The sequence below is a fragment of the Genypterus blacodes genome, unplaced genomic scaffold (genome assembly GCF_046128005.1).
Source record: "Genypterus blacodes isolate CSIRO-AG114 ecotype Tasmania unplaced genomic scaffold, CSIRO-AGI_Gbla_v1 ptg000353l_1, whole genome shotgun sequence".
NCBI classification, from domain to species: Eukaryota; Metazoa; Chordata; class Actinopteri; order Ophidiiformes; family Ophidiidae; genus Genypterus; species Genypterus blacodes.
The window spans coordinates 17,786-42,500 of NW_027467137.1; the positions used below are offsets into that span (position 1 = coordinate 17,786).

Sequence of the window (24,715 nt, forward strand, 5' to 3'; positions counted from 1 at the left end):
AGCAGGTCAGAGACAGGAACCTGTGTGTGTGCAGCAGGTCAGGGACAGGAACCTGTGTGCTGCAGGTCAGGGACAGGAACCCGTGTGCTGCAGGTCAGTTTGATGGGGTAAAATGCAAATGTAAGTCCAACATGTGAAACAGTTTTCAAACCTCTCTTTATAAAGTCAAGCAGGGTTTGTGTGTTTAGTTACAGCCAGCAGCACAAACCTGGCTTACAATGACCTCTGACCTCTGAGGCCTATGCAGCCTTAATGCACTTAATTACGCTCATTTATCAGTCACACATGGGGGGGGGGGGTTAATGTCCCTCAACAGGACTATAAGCCGCAAACAACTTAGTCAGGATGTAGTTCCACCCTGATGAGTACAGGCCAGCTCACCTAACCACCTACACACACACACACACACACACACACACTGGACTTTTGTCTGAATTTCTGGGTCACTGAAGCCAAAGAGGAAAAATGTCAATTCAAAATATAAATACCGAGAATGAAGGCAAATTTCCAAGTAACAGAAAACATGACTTCAGAATCAGAATCAGAACTAGAATGAGAGACGTCACAACATGAAGGACACATTTAGGTTTGGATAGGTTCTATGTGCTGTTCACAATTTGAACTCCGGGTTTGTTTCATTTCTTGAACATTGCAGAAGCTGCATACACGCAACAACTGCAGCTGAATGGGAGCCTTTGAGCAAAGCACCTACAGGCTGTACATACACCATGTTGCCCCCCAGGCCCCCCCCCCCTTCCGTTTTATACCATTGCTGTTGAAAAGCTTTTCCTTCTTTCTCTCCTTTTCTTCCTTCCTCTTTCTTCTCCTCCTCATTTGTCCTGCACATCACCCTGGATTTTCTCCTGTTGGGTCCCCCTCTTTTGCATGAGGAACCAGATTGTGTGTGTGTGTGTGAGTGTGTGTGTGTTGGGCTGAGGTTACAGAGTGGCAGAGAGGTGAAGGGAGAAAGAGTGAGTGACGCAGAGAAAATAATGAGGGTGCGAGGGGCTAGCGAGTGTGTGTGTGTGTGTGTGAGTGAGTGAGAAAAAGAGAGAGACGGAAAGTGGGCCTCAGGGTCTGTGGGGTCGAGACCGACAAACTCAGATGAAGGATAATCTGTGGAGGTCCTGTACAGTGGGGGGTGAGGCCCCGGTGCAGCATGCCCATTCAGCCTGTTACACACACACACACACACACACACACACACACACACACACAGCACTCTATCACTTTCTTCCTCTCCCTCTTTCACCTTCTCTGAAACCCTCCCTCCTATTTTTCTTGTTTCCTTTTTTCCTGACACAGTTGCAGCTGGATTTCAAAGGGCAGCTCGCCAGTAGAGAAAGCTGAATGTTTAGCAGGCAGATCCCTCAGTAAGGCAGGCTGGGATTGTGGAATTCCTGCCTCCCACTCTTTAGGAACCGTTTTTTGCCCCTTCGGGGGCCCCTGCCATAACTGCCAGTGGCCTCCTCCTCCATCACCATCTCCCTCCTGAAGCCAGGGCCTTGTTTGTAAATTGAGCCTGACAAAAACAGTGAGGAGGGAGCAACATTTCAGAAGGTGTGCAGCAAGGAGCCACTGTTTTCTTTCTCCTGAGCAGAGGTGGTGGGTGAATAATTGAGTGCACGAATGAAAGAATGCAAGAATATAAAGGCAAGGTTTGAATGGAATCTTCATTAAAGTGATTTGTGTGAGCACAAAACACAAAATCAATCCTGTAAAAGCTGCAAAGTGTTTTTACAGAATTTCTGTGGTCTCAGTGTGTAGATGTTCTTCCTCCTCCTCTTCAGCTCTGTAGGTCTCTAATGGACCCTTATGAGCCATGTTGTTGTTTCTTCTACAGCACAAAGAGAGAAGTTCTGCCCTCCAACAATAAAAGCTCAGCAGATCTCCTGGATTCACTCAGTGAGCTGTGTGATGATGTAATGAGGCTAACACCTCCTCACATATGACAACATGATCCATGACACACAGAGGGTTCAGGGTCAAAGGTCAGAGGTCAACATATGAGTCTGTAACTAAGCTTCTCTCTTCAGTAGATGGGCTCTTTGTTTCTTACACCTGTCTTTTGACTTAGCACTGTGAGCAGAAGTCATTTTTCCATTTGCAAGCTCTGGCTGAAGTCATATTGTGCAGCCGTATATAATAACTCCATAAACACACATTATGGCTGTAAGGGAGAGGAACTCTGCACAATCTTTTCCACCAAATGAAACAGGTGACAGTAGCTTCCTGTTGAAACAAACACACTAACACTCACAGTGTAACACACCTTTAAAGGTCCTAAAGGTAAACATAACTCTCGGGTCATTCAGCGGTGGTTAGGTTTCATCTTGTCCTGCTTTTAGTTTCTCTCGCCCAGAGCTTCCTCTCACTGTTTGTTGAGTCTTGGCTCAGGACCACAAGAGAGTTCACAAAGAAGCAGGTAGCATATTTATACCATAAGAAAGACACACAGAAATAACAATGTTCATGTGTGAGACAGATGTTCTGCCTGCCCAAGAGAGAGAGAGAGAGAGAGAGAGAGAGAGGCAGAGGGAGAGAGGGGGAAGAGAGAGAGAGGGAGAGAGAGGGGGGAGAGAGAGAGAGGCAGAGGGAGAGAGAGGGAAGAGAGAGAGAGGCAGAGGGAGAGAGAGGGGGGAGAGAGAGAGAGGCAGAGGGAGAGAGGGGGAAGAGAGAGAGAGGCAGAGGGAGAGAGAGGGGGGAGAGAGAGAGAGGCAGAGGGAGTGAGAGGGGGGAGAGAGAGAGAGGCAGAGGGAGAGAGGGGGAAGAGAGAGAGGCAGAGGGAGAGAGGGGAAGAGAGAGAGAGGCAGAGGGAGAGAGAGAGAGGCAGAGGGAGAGAGAGGGGGAGAGAAAGAGTGAGAGGCAGAGGGAGACAGAGGGGGAGAGAGAGAGAGGCAGAGGGAGAGAGGCAGAGGGAGAGAGAGAGAGGCAGAGGGAGAGAGAGGGGGGAGAGAGGGAGAGGGAGAGAGAGAGAGGCAGAGGGAGAGAGGCAGAGGGAGAGAGGGGGAAGAGAGAGAGACAGAGGGAGAGAGAGAGAAAGAGTTAGAGTGAGAAAGAGCGAGAGAGAGAGTGAGAGAGAGACAGAGAGAGAGGCAGAGGGAGTGAGAGAGAGAACTCACCCAAACACAACCCCTGCTCCTCCTCTATTAAGCAACAGGGGGGAGGAGGAGAGGATTTCCCTTGTAAAACACTGGGGTAAGACCCCCCCCCCCCCCCCATCCCCTGTTGGTGATGTGACAGAGAGAGACAGACAGAAAGAGCGGGAGGAGGAGGGGAGGAAGAGGAGAGGGGGGGATTTCCCTTGTCACCCCCCCCCCCCCCCCCCCCCCCCACACACACACACACACACACACACACACACACACACACACACACACACAGCCTCCCAGTGATGTCAAGGCACAGGAGAGAGAGAGAGAGAGAGAGAGAGAGAGAGAGAGAGAGAGAGAGAGAAGGAGAGAGAGACAGAGAGGGAGGGGGAAGAGAGGGAGAGAGAGAGAGAGGTAGAGAGAGAGAGAGAGAGAGAGTGAGATAGGAAAGGAGAGAGAGGGAGGGATAGAGAGAGAGAGAGAGAGAGAGTAAGAGAGGAAAGGAGAGAGAGGGAGGGATAGAGAGAGAGACAGAGAGAGGGAGAGAGAGAGAGAGAGAGAGGGATGGGGGGTGTGTGGGGGGGAATGGAGGATATGCTGCTGGGAGCTGCAGCAGTGAAACAAACGGAGGAGTTGACGCTCAGACGCCGAACCTGCTGCAGGTTTACGGGACCTGATCTGAGAAACACAACAGAGCTTCTGTTCACCAGGACCAGGAGGACTTTACTGGATCAGATGATAGGAGGACTTTACTGGATCAGAGTGTTTTGGACGCACTGAAGGTTCAGGTAAAGAGACGCGGGAGGGAAACAGATTCATTCATTCACCAAAGAACTCCAGCGTGGAAATTAAGTCCGATTGAAAGCAAAGATCTTTAGCAGAATTCTCTGTGTTCTAAAGTCTCTGTTGCTTGATTGCAGCATCAATTAGCACAGAGACTCCTGACATCTAAATTTACGGACACAGTTTGGAGTTTGTTCTTGCTTCTATCCGGATATTTAGAGAGAGAATGAGAAAGAGGCGAAACATCGACCGCTGCGCGCAAAGTGCAGCAGTGTGGAGCCCATAAAGAAACAGAACCGAGCCTCAGAACCGGAGCCATGCGGGGACGCTGTCACAGCTGATAAGGATGGACTTTCTTTTTTATATTGAGAAATATACATACAACAAAAACACATCTTTTCAGCTTTACTAAGGTGAAGTACAGTGAAAGTACAAACTAGTGACTTAAATGATTAAAGCATTCCGTGATGTTACAGCACCTTCAGCTCTAAAGCAGCTTCTAGTCACAGCGTGTTTACTGAGGAAGAGGAGTCACACATTCACTTAAGAAACCTTTCTGATCCTTTCTATCTCTATCATGTTATGTGACTTCGTTCCAAACCTCTTTATTTCTCTCATCCGGTTTGTCTCATTGGAAACACTCACGGCTCTTTTATTGTGAGCTTCTGTGGAGGAATATTGGCCCTTAAGATCAACCATCATCTCCTCAAACCCGGGGAAAATGTTGTTGATCAGACTACTGCCGACCTTCCTCATCCTCATCACCAACACGTGGCTGCTAAACCCGGTTCACTCTGACGCACTCAGCCGGCACAAACGCGCCATGGCCCGGCGGGCGGACCGGGAGCTCTCCCGGCTAACAGGTGAACCCTGCACCGTCAGCGCCGCTTGGACGTCCCGGCGGCAGCCGCGCTCCCTCTCCGCGTCCCAACAGCAACCTCCAGCGGCCCGTCCGAGGACGCACACGGCCCGGGGGGAGCCGTTCAGTATTACGAGCGCCCCTGCGGTCTGCGCGGGAGGTTGCAGCTTTGGCACCGGGGCGCTCCGGGTCGCGCACCCTGCGGAGGAGAAGGGAGGCTGGGGCGACCCGGCCGGAGAGGAGGCTGGAGGCGCGGAGCCCCCTGGAGCTCTGCGGGACTCAGACTCCTCTCATGGCGGATCGAACCCAAAATATGGCAACAGAGGAGCCGGACAGAGCGTCTCCCCCGCGGGCCGCACGCAGCCCCCTCGCCGGGTTCTTCGGAGCCTCGGCGGGACGTCTGGGTACGAGAAGAGCAACTCCAGCTGGGAGGAGGACGCTGCCCGGGGGGAGTTGGAGCTGGAGCTGGAGCTGGAGCTGCACTCCTCTGCTGGGACTCTGGAGGACGCCGGCTCCGATGACTTCTCCGGTGAGGTGGAGGAGGTGGAGGTGCGTCATCCCGCCAGTCTGGCCGCCGGCAGCGCCTCTCCCTGGGGAAGCCCCGTGCCCAGGGTGCCCCCCTCATGGATGACCACCCTGTGTTTCAGCGGGCGTCCGGAGCAGTTGAAAGTGAAGCCGGCCGCAGGGGTGGAGCTGCCCAGGGGCGAGTTCAGCCTGGAGCTGTGGGTGAAGCCGGAGGGAGGACAGAGCAACCCCGCGGTGATAGCAGGTGGGTGAGAGGGAGCACACACACACACACACACACACACACACACACACACACACACACACACACACACAAGCTGCTCACATGTGGGCCACCTCTACAGCACACTGAGTGAAAAACATCACATAGGGTTAAGTGGAGTGGAGTGGGCCAGAGGGAAGCTGATCTGCACTGGAGGGGGTCTAATGTGATCCACACTCCACTGGTCTGGATCAGTAGGATCTGGATCAGTAGGCCCTGGATCAGTAGGATCTGGGTCAATAGGATCTGGATCAGTAGGATCTGGGTCAGTAGGATGTGGATCTGGTGGTCCCTCAGTCCTCTTCAGAGAGGAGCTCTATGTCTCCAGGCAGAGCCGAGTGTCTAGCAGAGCTACAAACATCAACTAGCAGCATCATGGAGCTGAGATGATTCAGTGAAGGAGAAACAGGCTGAATGGATCTGCATCCAGAACTGATCACTGGATTGATTATTGATCTACATTCAGATCTCCCACACCGATAGAGAGAGAGAGATCACTCAGGTTAATAAGGAGGTTTACAAGGTCAGGAGGTCAGGTGATGAAGGTCAGATGCAGGCAGAGATGGAGGGTTTTGGTTGTTATGGTGACATAGAGAGTAATGGTGTAGGTTAGGGTTAGGGTTAGGGTTAGAGTCTGTCCAAGCATTTTCTTAGGTTTGAGCTTCCTTTCTTCTCTTTCTTCACTACATGGTTACATAACTAAGTTCCAGGTTCTTCAGCCCTTGTTTGCCTGTGTGCTCCAGTTGATTCTAAGCAGCACCTGCAGACACTCAGAGCTTTCACATGAAGATGAACATCAAGCTTCCCCTGTGAGCCTGCATGAAAAGTTACACATTTGACAGAAGGACGCATACATCAAACAGACTGAGGCGGATAAAAGCAGCTGTCCAGATAGTGAGGGAGGCCACAAACTGTTACGTCCGCTCACATTTACTCTGATCAAAGATCCAGCTCCATTACTCAACTCTTTCCCCCTCATTGCTTCCTTATGTGAGGGCGGCATTTTGTGGTATGGGCCATTCTCTTTGTAGTGTCCTAAAGGAATCTGAGAAATACACGGGAAAACAAACTGCTATTGTTTCTATCAGACGTGACGTTGACCTCTGTGTGCGACCTCATCAATCCAGGGTTTGGCTTCTTCTTCTTGGTGCTGCAGGACAAACTCTGCTACGGTGACAAGGTTTCAGATCGTCCTGCAATGTCCTGTTTGACTAAATTCTTGATATTAGTTTGAATGTCATGCTGGCGAGTGTGCGAGCGTCCAAAGTGACTCTGGTGATGATAGAGCAGATGATCATTAGAAGCATAAATGTATTATCTTATTTTATCCAAGCCCAATAAATATGCTCTCAGTATACCATGATACTATGATGATCCAGATAAAGTCCACATATGTGAGCTGAGCAGCAGGAGGAGGTGCAGCTCTGCTCCTGATTGGTCAGCTGGCAACACCCACTCACTGTGACACATGACCTCTGACCAATCACAGGCCGTAGTCCTGTGTCACAGTCTGAGCAGGTGTGTAGGAGGTCCTCACCCCCGACCCCGGGACAGGGGACCTTATGTCAATCTGTGTGAGACAATTCACAGAGAAAGAGAAGAACAGCGCCCTCTACTGTGCCCGACTGATCACTGCATCCTCTGTGTGAAGACATGAATGAAGTCAAATCAGCTTCATTTGAGTGAACCTGTGTGTGTGTGTGTGTGTGTGTGTGTGTTCTGTCTGATCGGAGCTTAACCATCAAGCTGGCCAGGCTCCCATTGCCCACTTAAGGCGCTCGCACATATAGGCGTGTGAGCATACTTGCACACACACACACACACACACACACACACACACACACACACACACACACACACACACACTCACACAGTGTGGAGCAGGGTGAAGGGGTTCCCTGACCCTTCGCTGTCCCACAGATCCACATCTGCTCCCCACATGTGGATCTCTGTGTGTCTGTTGCAACTGCAGATGGAAACATCAGGGCCCTGCCTTGGCTGAGTGAATCCCTCCGTCCTCCTTCCTCTCTCTGTTCTCTCCTGCTGTCTTTTCTCTCTGTCTGTCCGTCTGCGTCTCTGTCTCACCCTCCTGGCCTGTGCAGTGTCTCCACCCTGCCTGCCTCTCTCTGCAGGGCTGTCATCGGTTGGACACTTTGCTGGTTGCTGTGTGTATTGATTCATATTCCTGAGGGCAGTGACCTTTTGTAGCTTTGCTTTCCTTTGATTCTGCACTTGTTCTAACTGTTCTTGATGTGCATAAACAACATGATGCTGCTTTGCCTCAGGTGTGCTCGACAACTGTTCCCATTCGCTGAGTGAGAAGGGCTGGTCGGTCGGCATCCGCACGGTAGAAGCTGGGAGCTCCAGGGACGCTCGCTTCTTCTTCACCCTTCGCACAGACAGAGCTGTGAGATCGACCACCGTCTACAGCCACCAGCGTTACCACGCCAACGCCTGGACTCACCTGATGGCCTCTTACAACGGCCAGAACATGAGCCTGTATGTGGATGGAGCGAAGGTGTGTGGGCTGCAGGTTCATGAGCTTCAGGTCACTAGAAGGTTGGACCTTCTCTCTTCTGTTGAGGGGCCAGGTAGAGCAGATAGAGCATCATAACTGTCCACTGAGTGACGCTGTAGCACTGGACAGTAGGAAGTGGGTAGTTACTGTCCTTACCCTGACGCCGGGCTCCTCTGTAGGGCCTTCAGCAGCTCTGCTCTCCTCTGGACCAGGCTGCTAGAAACCAGCAGAACTTCACCAGTAAAGGGTCAAAGGTCAAACACTAAAAACCTAAAGGAAACTTCCTGTAAGCACATCTGAGTTGCACAACAGGTATTATCTGAGATGCTGCCTGGCAGGATGAGCTCAGCACAGTTGTTCTGGGTTGTGGTGTTTGCCGGTTCCAGGTGGATCAGATCCTGCTGATGTGTTTGTTCCTCTGTCAGGTGGGAGAAAGCAGCCTGCAGTCGGGGAACCTGTACAGCCCCTTCATGAAGGCCTGCAGAACCCTCTTCCTGGGCGGGGACCAATCGGAGCATGGACACAGCTTCAGAGGACATGTAGGGGGCGTGGTCTTGTGGGGCTACGCCCGCTCTCACCAGGACCTGCTGCAGAGGCCCCTCCAGATGGATCAGAGCCGGCCCCTCCTGGCCATGTGGGCCGACTTCTCTCATGTAACGGCTTCATTCTAAACCTCCTAATGACCTCTGACCTACATCACAGACACTCCAACACTTCTAACAAATGAACAGAAATGTGAAATTTAAATAAACTAAAACAAGCTGCTGCTACATAGCTAGCTAGCTAGCAGGTCTGCCATTGTTTAGCTAGTAGCACAGTTGCTGGGGCAACAGAACACAGGGTCACAACAATGGGACTATTGGGAAGCTCGTCATTATTTATGCATTATGGGAATTATTTATAATTAAAATTGAGTAGAAATATGAGCACTAAGTGAATCCTGCTGTGGGTGTGTTGGCCTGTAGGTGGAGCAGCTGTGGACTCCTTACAGACCAGGCCTCCACCCCAGCATCAGCACCACCCCCCTGCCTGAACAGGAGCTGGTGTCACCGTTCCTGCCGCCCCCTTGTGGCCTGACGCTATGTGACAACGTCGACATCATCTCCAGCTACAACAACAACTGGCAGCTGAGGGCGCCAAAGCACGTCCGGTACCGGATCATCAACCTGTCCGAGGACGATGGGGGCGACCCCACTGTGTCCCACGCCCAGATCCAGCTCCAGCACCAGGCTCTGATCGAGGCCTTCCGCCCGTACAACATCACCCTGGAACTCAGCGTGCACGCCGTGAGAAACTCCTCCCTCCGACAGAGGTTCATCCTCAGCAACTGTCGGATTGGGAAGATTGGGAACCGTCAGTGTGACCCTGAGTGCGACCACCCGAGGACGGGACACGACGGAGGGGACTGTCTCCGCCTGGGGCCGTGCTACAACTGGAAGAGACAGGATGGCGTTTGTAACATGGAGTGCAACAGCATCCTGTACGACTACGATGATGGAGACTGCTGTGACCCAGAGATCACTGATGTCCTCAAGACCTGCTTCGATCCTGAGTCAGCTGACAGGTGAGGCCAGTCTGTCTGTCTGTCTGTCTGTCTGTCTGTCTGTCTGTCTGTCCAAGCATTTTCTTTGTCCTCGAAGGAAAAAGATGCAGTAAGCATAAAAAAGTGACTCTGAACCTTTGACTGATGACCTTGGTTCTTGGTTCTTGGTTTCCTGAACACTTGAAGTTGCGTTGAGGTGTCCATGTCTGTGTTTGTATAAATCAAGCCTTTCCTCACAAAGTAACAGCTGTTTTTTGTAACTGTGGTTCTTTCGTATGCCAGGGCCTCTTGTGGTGGTGCTGTTTTATGCAGTTAGGCCACATGTGGTTCTGCTCTGTGGTGCTCACCTAAAGGGTTAACTGTGTACATGTCAACAGTGAGAGAGACATAGAGGAGAGAGTAATAGAGGGATTAGGTTCTAAGCCAGTAAGGAGGACATGTTGTTCTTACTGCTACAATTTCTGTTGGCCTCAGAACCTTTCTGCCCATAAATGAGGTCAAAGTCTCTGCTGCAGTGAAGTGAAGCGCTCAGCGAGCCTCATGTACAAATTGGTAGTCTCACTTTCCCGAGTGGTTTTGGAGAGAGCTGTGTGAAGTGAGGAGTGTGGGTTCAGAGGCCAAAGTACACACTTATTTTTACTAAACAACTTGAGCGGGAGCCCGCCGCCTTCCCTCCAGCTCTGACAGACGGGCGCTCACAGCTGGCGTGGAGCCGGATGGGGGGGGGGGTGGGGGGGTGGTGCAGGTTCCTGAGGGCCCCATATTAAATCAAAGCTTCACTCTGCAGGGCTGGGAAACAGAACAGAGACGTGAGGGCACGCTCTCTTACTGACAGGTTCAGAGGGAACCACTCCAGTCCCAGCAGACCCCAGACCAGGTTTCTGATTCAAACTGATTTGATGGGTCTATAACAGAAACAATCGCTATAAACAAGAAAAGCTGTGACAAGGCCTGGATCAGGATCAGAACCTCCGCGTCTGAGGCTGTGGTTCTCCTCTCCAGGTGGAGTGAGGCGGATGAAGGAGTTGAAGTATCTCAGGCTTCTGTTGGCCAGTAAGGGGAGGAAGCAGAGCTCTGCAGCTGAAGAGGTGAAGAGAGAGCTGAGCCTGAAGGAAACCTCTCAATTCACCAATCAATCTCTCACCAGTGGCCATGAGCTGTCAGTGGAGGAAGAATGAGATCACAGGTAGAAGTAGATGGGGGGGGGGTTGGGACTTTAAATTCTCCTGGCATTGAAAGGAGACAGGAGGGTTCATCTGATCAGGAGGCTTCCCTCCTTCCTGCGGTGTTCCAGGCACGTCCAACTGTGAAGACTGGACTGGAGGACCTGGAGAACATGGTCAGGGAGAAGAACATCTGGGCTACACAACCATCCAGAGTCATCCAAGCAGCCAAAAATGAATAACTGAATGAATGATCAAAGGGACTTCCAGGTTCCCTCTCATTGCGACGGTCCTCTTAGTGGCGCTGTAGCGCTGGACGATTGGGATGAGTGGGGGGCAGTGACTGAAGCCCCTCCCTGTGGGCTGAAGGTGGAGAAAGAGGCTGATGCTGGGCGGACACATGCAGGTTCATGTGGGCTAAACGTGGACGCAGTCGGCCTGCACCTGTGTGGTCTCCCTGCTCGGCCATACGCAGGAAGCTCCTCAAAGTGAAGTGTGTCATGGGTAAATGTTAGTTTATGCTGCACTGTCAGAACACAGAGGCAGACTGGGAAACATTTGGTTTGGTAGCTGTCATGGTCAGATGTTTCCCCTCAGCCTGCAGAGAGACGCCTCAAAGCTGTTCAGTCTGAATATTTGGACTTCTTTGCCCAACTTCCACTCTCAGAACATTGTGACTTTATTGCCAAAGTATTATTTATTGTAGATTTAGTTTGATGCTGCTGTCATGTTGAGGATCAGCTTCAGACTTTGACTTGTTGAGGTTGGAAATGTGGCGTGTGTGTGTGTGTGTGATGTCATTGCTGCATTGAATCTTCCTGCTTCTGTACTGCCACTGAAAACAACACACACGCTCAGCAGGCACCTGAGCCACGGAACAGCCGGACCCGGAGGATTCACATTAGAGCTACGGAGGGTCTCCACCCCAGCTGGTGTTTACATGTGTGCTCGTCCCTGGACCTCCAGCTGCAAAGAGAGAGAGAGAGAGGGACACACACACACACAAAGAGAGAGAGGGAGAGAAGGGGGGGAGAGAGAGAGAGACACAGAGAGAGAGACACACACAGAAAGAGAGGGAGAGAGAGAGAGAGAGAGAGAGAGAGAGAGAGAGAGAGAGAGAAAATTCATGTGAGGATGACATTTTGCTGGCATTTGTGGAACACTGAAGCATTTTTATGTTTGGGGTCTGGGTTTTTGATAGCCCCCCCCCCTCCTGGCTCTTGGCCAGGTATTCAGAATGTGGAACCCTGTATGTGTGCAGCTGCTGCTGCTGGCCCGGCTGAGCCAGAAGGTTTGGAGGCCAGCTGCTGTCACGACACAAATTTGTTGTGGAGAGCCAGTTTGAGAGCGACGGCCAGGTACGCTGCCGATTCTGGCATGGCATGAAAAGAGAGGGAGAGAGAGAGAGAGAGAGAGAGAGAGAGAGAGAGAGAGAGAGAGAGAGAGGGAGAGGGAGAGAGAGAGGGGGGGAGAGAGAGAGAGGGAGAGAGAGAGAGAAAGAGAGAGAGAGGGGGGGAGAGAGAGAGCGAGAGAGGGGGGGGAGAGAGAGAGGGAGAGAGAGAGCGGGAGAGAGAGAGGGAGAGGGAGAGAGAGAGAGAGAGAGAGAGTGAGAGAGAGAGAGAGCAAGAGAGAGAGGGGGGGAGAGAGAGGGAGAGAGAGAGAGAGAGAGCGGGAGAGAGAGAGGGAGAGGGAGAGAGAGAGAGAGAGAAAGAGAGAGAGAGAGAGAGAGCGGGAGAGAGAGAGGGAGAGGGAGAGAGAGAGAGAGAGAAAGAGAGAGAGAGAGAGAGAGCGAGAGAGAGGGGGGGCATGAGGTGAGGTCCTAATGAGGTGGATTAGGGTTGAATTATTTTCTCACTTTGATTTCAGACCATTAGGCTGAAATTTGATGGATTTACATCCAAACCTGATATGAGCAAGATGAGTTAGAGCAACACAGAGCAACACAACACAGAGCAACACAACACAGAGCAACACAGAGCAACACAACAAAAAGAAACCCGCCTCCTCCTGCTGTGGAGGGAAACACTGAGGACAGACAGATGTGCAATCAAATCTCCAGCTTGGTGGCATGTATGTTTACATAGCACATGACGGACTCAGAATTGATTTGATTGGCTGTTCAAACTCAGGATCAAGCGCTCTGATTGGCCCAGTTGTTTTGGTTTTGTATCACACTGACAACCAGAATCAAGAACACAGAACAAGACAGCTACAGTTCATGCTTCACCCACACTGCTGCTGCTGGGACACACAGAGCCCTGATAGGGCACCATAATGGGGCCCCTAATGGGGCCCCTAATGAGGTCCTGATGAGGTCCTGATGGGCCCCATCAGGCCCTGATGGGGCCCTGATCAGGCCCTGATGAGGTCCTGATGGGGCCCATCAGGCCCTGATGGGGCCCTGATGGGGCCCTGATCAGGCCCTGATCAGGCCCTGATGAGGTCCCTGAGCATGAAATCTTGATCTGAGCCACAGAAGCATGCTTGTATCGGTACTGGGGGGCCTCTGAGCCTCGGAGGGCCGCAGGCGAATGCCCCCCCGGCCTCATAGTGAGTCTGGAGTGGGATTGTGTTTCTGAAGCCGAGTTCAGCTCAGGCCGTGCACAGGACTCATCACGCTGCTACATGAAATTGCAAGTGACAGGAAGCCGACCACTAATGAGTGAACGCTTCGACTTCTGAGGACGCTTCAGTGAAAGTCTGAGGCAAAAACAAACGACTCGACAAACCTGAAGTGAAAACCTGCTGACATGGTTTCTACACCTCTGCCAGTTACATTCCATACCTGTAGCAGTGAGGGGGGGGGAGGGGGCAAAGAGTCTGTGGTCATAACAGAGACAGAGGAAGGGGGGGAGACAGAGAGGGAGAGAGGGGGAGAGACAGACAGAGAGAGGGAGACAGACAGACAGAGAGAGACAAAGAGAGGGAGGGGGAGAGAGGAGGAGAGAGAGAGGGAGGGACTGAGAGACAGTGTTTGAGTGTGTGAGAGTGTGTGAGAGTGTGTGTGTGTGTAAACGTTCCACCAGCTCATCAACACATCATAATTTTGAACACAAGCACAAATTACAAATGTTCCCAAACTTCAGGGACATCTCAACCTTCCAGTTTCTTCCTGGTTCCTCTTGATGGTGTGATGATGCAATGTGTCTTATAGATCAGCGGTATGGAGGAATCCTCTGACTCCATGCGTACCTCATGCATTCTTGCCTTAATGGCAGCTCAGACCAGGAGCGCTGGGCCGCGTCCTCCTGCACGGAGGCCGAGGCAGACAGAGCTCAGCCGGCACTCTGACCCACGGTGCTGTGGGCACGTTCACCTCCACGGGCCTGGACAGGGAGCAGGGAGAAAGCTTTCCAGCTATGAAAGCAAAGGAGAAAAATGATGTGGGAAGGACAGAGATGACAGAGCTGACATCAAAGAGTGTTCAGGGCCATTTATCACAGTGGAGGGGGGGGGCGGAGCTACAGGAGACACCAGGCTGAGAGACACTGGACATCTATTCAAACACTTCTGATCTGATGGATTGATTGGCAGCTGTTTGTTTGTCTCTCACAGACGCTGCAGGTTCCCTTCAGGACCTTCGGTCACAGGAAAGGTCAAAGTTCCAGCTACAGGAGTGTTCTCAGTGATATTTATTACATTATTATGAAATTCATCTTACAATACAAGGTCAATATTTCAGCTCATCAATATTCATGATGGAACCTCCTATAGTGGTTTTCCTGTGTCCAGCGGGAGGGGCTCTGTGTCCAGTGGGAGGGGCTCTGTGTCCAGTGGGAGGGGCTCTGTGTCCAGCGGGAGGGGCTCTGTGTCCAGTGGGAGGGGCTCTGTGTCCAGCGGGAGGGGCTCTGTGTCCAGCGGGAGGGGCTCTGGCTTTGCCAATCACGGCTGACTCAGTTGCTGTTAGCAATACCAAATTATAATCCATCTCTTAATGAGCGAGCGCTGAGCCTGCTGGTCCCTGGATGGATGTTGTGTGTGTGTGTGTGTGTGTGTGTGTGCGTGTGCGTGTGCGTGATGTGTTTGTACCCTGTTGTGTTTGTGTTTCTCAGGGCCTACATGAGTGTCAAAGAGCTAAAGGAGGAGTTACGCCTGAGCGGCTCCGACACGCTCAACGTCTTCTTTGCCAACAACTCGGTACGTGAAGAGCTGGCGGGAGCTGCGACCTGGCCGTGGGCGAAGGAGGCTCTCACCCCCCACGGTGAGCTCCCACAAACTCCACCACATCCGCCACTGCTTCAAGGGGAGTGTTTGAATACTGGAAAACCCACCAGTACCAAATATTCTGCTGGGTTTGAAAGTAACAAAGGCGTATTTGAATACAGGAGCAGCAGGGGGCAGAGCTAATAAACACAAAGTATTAACTCTAAATTCCTTTTGCTTCTGTCTTTTCCACTTAACTCCGTTTTCTGTGGTCCTTTCTTCCTTCTGACCTTCTTATGTTTTCAGTCTCTCTCTCCGTCTCTGCCTCTCTCCATCCATCCTACTTTGCTTTCTTTGCCCTTCATCTTGTTGTTGTCTGCTTTGGTCGTTACTAAACTAGATGGTGAGAACAGTTGGAGCTGGCAGAGATTTCCCGGCACGTTGCCTCTTTCCTCTTCCAATCATTAGGTGCTTTTCCACTGGAAAAGACTAATCAACCCAACAACAACCAAACAAACAGAAGGCACAGAGGGCTCTGCCTCCCACGCAGCACCAAACCACCAGCTGTTCTCTATTTATTTATGTCGTGTTTTCTCTTCTCGTGCAAAGTAGTAAGAGCGCTCCAAAGTAGAGGAGACGTGAACTCCAGAGAAGGAGAGCCTGGGTCCACGCCACCGTCAGGGCCGAAGTGTAAAGGTTTAATACCACTGGTGAGGAAGGTGGTTTGAACCTTCGGACATCCCAGGGCCATCGACAGAAACTTCATTTATGAGGAGTGCTGGAACGCTCTGCCTCTGGAACGCTCTGCCTCTGGAACGCTCTGCCTCTGGAACGCTCTGCCTCTGGAACGCTCTGCCTGAGGTCAGCTCAGAAACACTCAGAGACCAAAAGGCAGCACGTGTGTGAAGATCACAGAGCCACGAGGACCAAGCCTCCAGACCAGAGAGTCAAGACTCAGATTAGCACACAGCTCCATATTCCACACTCACGTCTTTTCTTAATGACCAATAACTTCAGAACTTCATATCCTGGTAACTGAGGAATGTTTGTGAATCAGCAGCAAACACTGCAGCAAAAAGCTTCACACAGAGCTGCAGCTCTGCTCTCTCTCCTGGACCGGGCTGCTAGAAACCAGCAGGACTTCCACAGTAAAGTGTTCCGTGTGACCTTTGACCTTTACTGGGTCAAACACTAAACACCGTTTAGTTTCTACTGATAAATCAAGACGGACTGAAACATCGTCACTGAGAATGTTCCACATTCAGACACACCAGGTATTAGATGAGATGCTGACTGGTTGAGCTGAGCGGAATCCTTCCATAGAGGAGGTGCAGGTGAAGGTGTTTACTCCAAGGCTGTCACATGACTGAATGAAGTGATTGACAGTCACATAATCGAAGTCTGTTAGTGATTTTGTTGTTGAACTTCAACGTAATGCAACAATGTTTCTCCCATCTTTGTCTGTTTAATGCCAGTCAGTCTGAATGTGTTCTGATGACTGAATGTCCTGTGACACCGTGTGTATGTTGTGATCTGGTTTGTCCAGGGGGGATGGTGCTAAGCCCCTCCTACTTTGGCACAGTCGGCCACAATAACACGATGATCCATGAGATGGGTCACATCTTTGGACTGTACCATGTCTTCAAGGGCGTGAGCGAGCGTGACTCCTGTGATGATCCGTGTCAGGTAGGAGCATCTTCCCCTCTCACCAGGGGGCGCCGCTGGGACGCCACGGTCAGGTTTCATTGCTAATTTGCAGTTTTTCATTCAATATTCTCAGACTTTCTCTCCATTTGCTGGTTGTGTCCTGTGTATTATCAGGAGACGACTCCGTCCATGGAGACAGGAGATCTGTGTGCCGACACCGCCCCAACGCCCAAATCCAAGGCCTGCCACGATCCTGGAGCGGTCAACGATACCTGTGGGGTCATCATGTACCAGAACACGCCTTACAACAACTACATGAGCTACACAGGTACGCCAGAGGACCGGGCCTTCATCAGCTCCTCTGTCAGAACTGTAAACATCATGCTCATTTAAATCATTGATCTTTGTTCTGATCAGATGATGACTGCACAAACCACTTCACCCCCAACCAAGTGGCCAGGATGCACTGTTACATTGACCTGGTCTACCAGAACTGGCTCACAGAGCATCAACCCGTCCCCGTCCCTCTGGCCCCCATAGTGACGGGCCAAAGCCCAGATTCTGTCTCCATGTTCTGGCTTCCTCCTGTCAGGGGGCCGCTGACCCAAAGGTACACAGCTACATTCTGTTTGTTTCCACCTGCAGAGAGAACAAACAGTCTACAGATCATAGCAGCACAAAGACGCCTGCTCATGCTGCCTGAGCTTAGCCGTGCTACCCTTTGGGCTCCTCTGACAACTCTGCGTCTCTTTGTCTCTTTGTCTCTTTGTCTCTTTGTCCAGCTCCTCCTTCCACCTGTCTGCTGTCCGCTGTGGGGACTGTGAGAGGGACGGTGTCCTCCACCAGTACGCCTACCAGGCCACCTCCCCTCGCCTCTGTGACACGTCAGGCTACTGGACCCCCGAGGAGGCCGTCGGTCAGTCTGTGTGTGTGTGTGTGTGTGCATAACTGCAGAGTTCATATTGTGCTTATTGATTTATCATTTAAGCAGCTAAACCTCACTGAGAGAGGTATACACAGAAAGAGAGAGAGGGAGGGAGAGAGAGGGACAGACAGAAAGTGAGAGAGAGGGAGAGAGAGGGAGAGAGAGAGAGAGGGAGAGAGAGAGAGAGTGAGAGAGAGAGAGGGAGAAAGAGGGAGAGGGAGAGAGAGAGAGAGGGAGAGAGAGGGAGAGAGAGAGAGAGAGAGAGAGAGGGAGAGAGAGGGAGAGGGAGAGGGAGAGGGAGAGAGAGAGAGGGAGAGAGAGGGAGAGGGAGAGAGAGAGACAGACAGAGAGATACAGAGAGAGAGAGAGAGAGAGAGACAGAGAGAGAGACAGAGAGAGAGACAGAGAGATACAGAGAGAGAGAGGGAGAGAGAGAGAGACAGAGAGAGAGGGAGAGAGAGAGAGAGAGGGAGAGAGAGAGAGACAGAGAGAGAGAGAGAGAGAGAGGGAGAGAGAGATAGAGAGAGAGAGAGGGAGAGAGGGAGAGAGAGAGAGAGAGGGAGAGAGAGGGAGAGGGAGAAAGTGAGAGAGAGGGAGAGAGAGGGAGAGGGAGAGAGAGAGAGAGGGAGAGAGAGGGAGAGGGAGAGAGAGACAGACAGAGAGATACAGAGAGAGAGAGGGAGAGAGAGAGAGAGAGAGAGAGAGACAGAGAGAGAGAGGGAGAGGGAGAGGGAGAGAGACAGAGGGAGAGGGAGAGAGACAGAGAGAGAGACAGAGAGAGACAGAGAGAGACAGAGAGAGTGAGAGCAGATTAACACTTTCCATCTCTTCCGTGGAAAAAACCCAAATATGTGGAAATCCTCTGCTGGAATTTGTGCTTTGAAAACAAGCGTGGAGGAGGATGAAGAGGAGGAGGAGGAGGAGGAGGAGGAGGGGGGGGGATTAGGGCTCCCCCTCTCTGGCTGTGGGATCATAATGATGATAAAGAGTCAATTACAGTCTTACTCTAAACAGAGGGATCCACAGAGCAGAGGAGACAGCCAGTCTACTGCTGCTCTGGCTCCCTGTTCACCATTTCCCACTTCTAGGGAAAGACAACACGCCGCGTCTCTTTGTCAGCCAGCGCAGACGGGCACGGTGGCCCCGAGCGCGGAAAGGCAGGCAGGAAATTGGACAAATCAACGCGGATATCATCGCTGGCAACACAACACACACGTCACAATGGCAAAGTGCTGCCGGCCAGAATAGCTGGCAGATTTGTGGTGGAAGTGCTGCTTGTGCCACAGTTTGGATCAGAACCATCACGTCCACAAGCCTGCGCCCAGCTTAGAGGGAAGTCAGTTAGTATCTCATGTAGAGAACACATAAAGGGTGCTTCAGTGTTTCCTCATTCAATCATCTTGGTGCTGTAAACAACAGGGGACCTGGTGGCTGATTGGCTCCTCCCCCTCACACCTGTGGGCTCCTGCATGAGCACGGTCCCTCCAAGCCACCTTCCCTCCTCTTGTCATGGGAAACCTGCAGATAAAGAGCTTACAGAACAACATCCAGAAAGTCATGGACCTGGATGGACCTGGATGGACCTGGATGGACCTGGATGGACCTGGATGAGCCTGGATGGACCTGGATGGACCTGGATGGACCTGGATGCCTGAGAACCTTCACAGACATCAATATCCAGCTTTCACTTTTATACTGTAGGGTGTTTCATGAAGGCAGATTTCCACACATAAACATGTTAGAGTGTAACAGATGAAACTCAGAAGCTCAACCAAAGCTCAACGGGCCAAGTTTGATCCAAATATGAGTGACTACAGGAAGTACCTCGGCCTCTGACTGGTGTATGATACAAACAACTGGATGTGATTGGGTTAGATATTGTCCCCATGTCCTCACTGTCTCTGGTTCTGTCTCTGGTTCTGTCTCTGGTTCTGTCTCTGGCTCTGTCTCTGGTTCCCCCAGGCCCGCCTGACGTGGAGCAGCCGTGTGACCCCAGCCTGCAGGCGTGGAGTCCTGAGCTCAGCCTGTACGACACCAACGTGACGTCGCCGTGTCCCGGCACAGAGGGCTGCACTCTCACCCTGAGGTTCCTCCATGCCGTCGCTCCACACACACTCACTCTCTGGGTCACCTACATCTCCACCAGTGAGTTTCAACAAATGCTTTTCCCTGCAACTACACACTTTTTGGGGTGAATGTGGGCGTTTGCTCCATAACAACCTTCCATAATCCCAGCAGGCCACATTTAACAAACATCCCTCAGTCAAGGCACAGCAATGGCCTGTGTGGAGATCTCCCCCCTGTTACCATACCAACGGCTTGCTTGCACATAGAGAGCGCTGCATCCCTCCCCACCCTCACACCTCCTAACACATTATGACCACAGGTCCACATCACATCCTAGGAAAGAGAAACTCTGGCAGCATAGCGACCGTCTGCTGGGGCTCAAGAGTCAAACACTGATGTGCTGTATGATGTCATTTCTTTCTAGACGTGTGTATTGACCCAAACCATCACACTAATGTCAACATATTGATCTAACCTGCTTGTTCTGTCTGGTGAAGGTAACCCAGCCATATCTGACATCGAGCTGATAACAGACACGGGAAGAACCATCAACCTGGGCCCCCAGCACGTCTTCTGTGACACGCCCCTTACCCTGCGCCTCCACACACACGCCGCCGCAATCTCAACCATAAAACTCTGCACCTTCGACGAGAAGATGGAGATCGACGCTGCCATGTTGTCTTCGGGCCCCGGCAGCCCTCTGTGCTCCGGCTGTCAGCCTCTGCTCTACACCGTCCACCGGCAGCCACCTTTCACCAACAAACCCCCCTCACCTCAGAGCCAGCAGACCTTCACCGACAGGTAGAGTCCAGACATTCTGAACATACAAACATGATCTGCTGCGGTTACCTGCTAGATTTAAACAGCCAGGGTGAGACTGAGACGGTTTGACAGCTGAATCAGACTCCAGTATGTGAGGTTAGCACACTGATCACAGACAAGCTGTAACCAGAGCTGAAGGTCTGCTCTCCTCTGGACCAGGCTGCTAGAAACCAGCAGAACCTCCAAAGTAAAGGTCAAAGGTCACATGGACACAAAAGCTAAACACCTAAAGGAAACTGAGGTGAAGTTAGACTCTAATACATGTTTGGAGAGTTTGACTTTAGTTTCTGCTGAGAGATCAAGACGGACTGAACCATCTGACTGAGGGACTGAACCATCTGACTGAGGGACTGAACCATCTGACTGAGGGACTGAACCATCTGACTGAGGGACTGAACCATCTGAGGGACTGAACCATATGACTGAGGGACTGAACCATCTCACTGAGGGACTGAACCATCTGAGGGACTGTTCAATCTGACTGAGGGACTGAACCATCTGACTGAGGGACTGAACCATCTGAGGGACTGAACCATCTGAGGGACTGTTCAATCTGACTGAGGGACTGAACCATCTGACTGAGGGACTGAACCATCTGAGGGACTGAACCATCTGACTGAGGGACTGAACCATATGACTGAGGGACTGAACCACATTTATGACTGATACAAACCCGGTATTATCTGAGGTGCTGACTGGCAGGAGAAGCACGATAGAACAACACGTATGAGGACAGAGTGAAAGTGTTGTGTTTTTCTCTCCTGGTGTATTAATCCTAGTTGTATTTGTGCCAAAGCCACACACAGGACTCCACCTGAGGCTGTTCTAAATGCTAATGCAGGTTAGACAGGGACCACACACCTGTGTGTCCGTGTATGTGTGTGTGTGTGTGTGTGTGTGTGTTTGTGCAGACTTGTGTAAACGTGTGTGTCCTGTTAATGGACTGATATCTGTTGCTCACAAGTGTTTGGATGTGGTTATTTTTGAAAGGCCCAAATGTGTTCAGCATGGTGGGCCGAGCTGCAGCTTCTGATCCAAATCTGTTTCAACAAGCGTGCACTCCATCAAAGCTGAGTGGAGTCTCAGGCGGAGGGGAACCAGTTTGTGTTGGTGAAAACGGTGTCCAAATCATTACTGGAACCCAAACATCAAGCTACAAGCCAGTTTGTTTCCATTTTGAAATCCTCCCTACCTGCAATCACTCCGGCTCCTTCCTGTTACAGCGTCTGTAGACGTCCAGATAAGAAGGTTCCAGAACGTGCCACTGCTGTCACACCATCATTGATTTCAGTTGCCAATGTGCTCTGAGTTTGTGAGAAGCCGAACCCTTACAGAGCAGGGCGGATGTTAGGTGGACGCAGCTTCAGAAACGTCTCGTATGTTACACAAGCTGTGTCTAAGTGCAAAAAGATGTAAGAGCCTCTGGGACCTCAGTAATGTGGGACTGAGGAGGGCAGACGGGTTGATGCAGGGAGACCAGAGCGCTAGAGAGAGGAGGAGGCAGAGGAGGGGTGTTGAAGATGAAAGAGAGGAGAGGTGGAGATACAAAGAGAGAAATGGAAAGGAGGGATAATCCAGTCAGAGGGAGGCATCACAGGATCCCCCATCAGCCCCATCACCCACCACCAGTGAGAGGGCGAGAGGTGAGGGGGTGAGAGGGGGAGAGAGAGGAGGGTGAGAGGGTGAGGGAGTGAGAGGGTGGGGGTGAGGGGGTGAATGTTAAGGAGAGATAAGAGAAAATAAAGAAACAAAGGCCTGTAGAGGAGAGAGAGCAGAGTTGTCATCTTCCTCCTCTATCAGCTCTCATATCCATTATTCATAAAGAAACCAGACACACTTCAGCTCCTGAGTCACTCGTGTGTCTGCAGGTCCAGGTCGTCTCCAGGCGGACACACGACTCCTTTTATAGGCTCAGGACCAGAACAGGTCGATGGTCTGATACAGGAGCAGCTCTGTGCCCTGGCGTCCTGCTGTGAGGTCACTGGGTCCAGATAACACAACACTGTCTCATAACACAACCTACACACTCACACACTGTCTCATAACACAACCTACACACTCACACACTGTCTCATAACACAACCTACACACTCACACACTGTCTCATAACACAACCTACACACTCACACACTGTCTTATAACACAACCTACACACTCACACACTGTCTCATAACACAACCTACACACTCACACACTGTCTCATAACACAACCTACACACTCACACACTGTCTCATAACACAACCTACACACTCACACACTGTCTCATAACACAACCTACACACTCACACACTGTCTCATAACACAACCTACACACTCACACACTGTCTCATAACACAACCTACACACTCACACACTGTCTCATAACACAACCTACACACTCACACACTGTCTCATAACACAACCTACACACTCACACACTGTCTCATAACACAACCTACACACTCACACACTGTCTCATAACACAACCTTTGCATTATGATGTAATGAATGAGTCATGTGGCTGGGTTGTGGTGGTGGTTACCTAGGTGACAGTGAGTGTCCTCTTCCCTGAGACTAACCCACCAGGAAACTGTATCACCATGACGAATGTCACATCAGAGAATAACTCATGATGATGTTCTCACTGATCGTACAGCCTAGATGTGCTGTGACCCCTGACCCCAACCAACCTGCCAACTTTGATCGTATATAAGATAAATACATAAATACTTCTAACACACCGCACGGCCGCCACACACACCAGCTGATCACATGCTCTGCTCTGTGTGCAGCTCTGTGACGCAGGGACTGAAGTACCTCTACACCATCCAGGTGGGGGCAGAGGGTCTCCTCAGCGACCCCTCCCCTCCTCTCACCTACACCCACGGACAGGCCTTCTGTGGAGACGGACTCACCCAGGGGTCAGTGCACTACAGGGGGAGGAGGGGGAGGAGGGTTCTGATGAAGATGATGAAGATGATGTGCTCCTCTCTCTGTAGGACAGAAGAGTGTGACGACAGTAATCTGTTGGACGCCGACGGCTGCTCCAAGAAATGCCGGAGGGAGGCGGGGTTTAACTGTCACGGTGAGTCTGAAGGTGACCAGACTGAAACATCTGCAAGGTTTCTCCTTCCTCTGTCTGCTGCAGGCCAATATGACACAATACACACACACACACACACACACACACACACACACAGACTGAAGCTACAGCAGGAAGCAGGGGCTCAGGCAGGAGGAGGAAACAGTTCTGCATGGAAGTTAGAGCAGTTAGAGCATCAACGCCTCTAGTGTGAGCTCCAGCATCGCACATGCAGCTGTAAGGGGACTTCCAGGTTCCATCATACAAAGACCACAATGCAGACCAGGCTATTGGAAACCAGCAGAACTTCCCCAGTATAGGTCAAAGGTCACATGGAACACTAAACACCTAGAGGAAACTTCCTGTCAGCACATCTGAGCTGAAGTTAGACTCTAATACATGTTTGGAGAGTTTGACTTAAGTTTCTGCTGAGAAATCAAGACAGACTGAACAACCTGGGACTTGATTGGCAGTAGAGACTGACCTGTGACCTGGTCTGTCCTCTGATCATCTAGGAGCAGGGCTGACATGAGGAGGATGAAGCTGTCAGGTTGTAAGGCAGCGTCTCCTCATTGAGGGCAGAAACATGGGACACGTCAGACATTTGGCGTGATGAACAGCTGGACAGCTGCTGGACTCATCCAGATGAATCACTGCTGGACTTTAATGGAAACATGTTTCTGATAAAAACACTCGGCAGTTAAACCAATTGAACACAGTGTTGCCATGTCAAGTTCATTTGGCAGAAGTGTGCAGAGTGAAGTAACCAAAGGCAACGTGTTCACTTTGAGCACCTGAGAAAACCATTCAGCCTGACTGACCTCTGACCCTCTGAACCATTCCTTCTTCCACTGAGCTCATTCTGCCACTCAGCATCTCACACAATACATGCACTTTATCAGGTTTTATCATGCCAGTGTTTGTGTACATGTGACCTTTGACCTTTACTGAGGAAGTTCTACAGCTCTGCTTACCGCTCTGCCTCTCTGTCAAGCTCTCTTTCTGGGTAAGAGGAGCTTGATACTCAGGGTTCCCCTGGGCAAGGACAGTAACTATCCCCCTTTCCAACCCTGCCAGTGCTCCAGTGCCACAGCGCCCCTCAGTGGACGCTCTGCATCGCTGTCTTTCATTCAGTGAACACCCAGACGGCTCCAGCATGTCGGGGGTTAACTGTGGCAGGAAACCCAAACAACCTCAGTGTGACTAAAGTGAACACTTCACTAAATTACTTTAAGTGTCCTCATTTGTAAAAACCTGTTTTTGCCAAATTGTTTTTCTTGCGCGTCATCAAATCTTTTATTGTA

General features: G+C 51.2%; 1 protein-coding gene across 1 annotated transcript in view; it reads left to right on the top strand.

Moving 5' to 3' along the window:
- The first annotated feature begins 4,596 nt into the window (after positions 1 to 4,596).
- Positions 4,597 to 24,715, top strand: part of pappa2 (pappalysin 2) — a 39,657-nt gene continuing 19,538 nt past the window's right edge. Inside the window, exons 1-13 of the mRNA XM_076138229.1 lie at positions 4,597 to 5,503; positions 7,807 to 8,039; positions 8,465 to 8,692; positions 9,005 to 9,603; positions 14,798 to 14,946; positions 16,435 to 16,574; positions 16,710 to 16,863; positions 16,953 to 17,145; positions 17,318 to 17,451; positions 19,423 to 19,605; positions 20,025 to 20,328; positions 23,122 to 23,250; positions 23,329 to 23,414. Of these exons, the coding sequence (XP_075994344.1) occupies positions 4,597 to 5,503; positions 7,807 to 8,039; positions 8,465 to 8,692; positions 9,005 to 9,603; positions 14,798 to 14,946; positions 16,435 to 16,574; positions 16,710 to 16,863; positions 16,953 to 17,145; positions 17,318 to 17,451; positions 19,423 to 19,605; positions 20,025 to 20,328; positions 23,122 to 23,250; positions 23,329 to 23,414 (3,439 nt within the window). The remainder of the gene's footprint in view (positions 5,504 to 7,806; positions 8,040 to 8,464; positions 8,693 to 9,004; positions 9,604 to 14,797; positions 14,947 to 16,434; positions 16,575 to 16,709; positions 16,864 to 16,952; positions 17,146 to 17,317; positions 17,452 to 19,422; positions 19,606 to 20,024; positions 20,329 to 23,121; positions 23,251 to 23,328; positions 23,415 to 24,715) is intronic.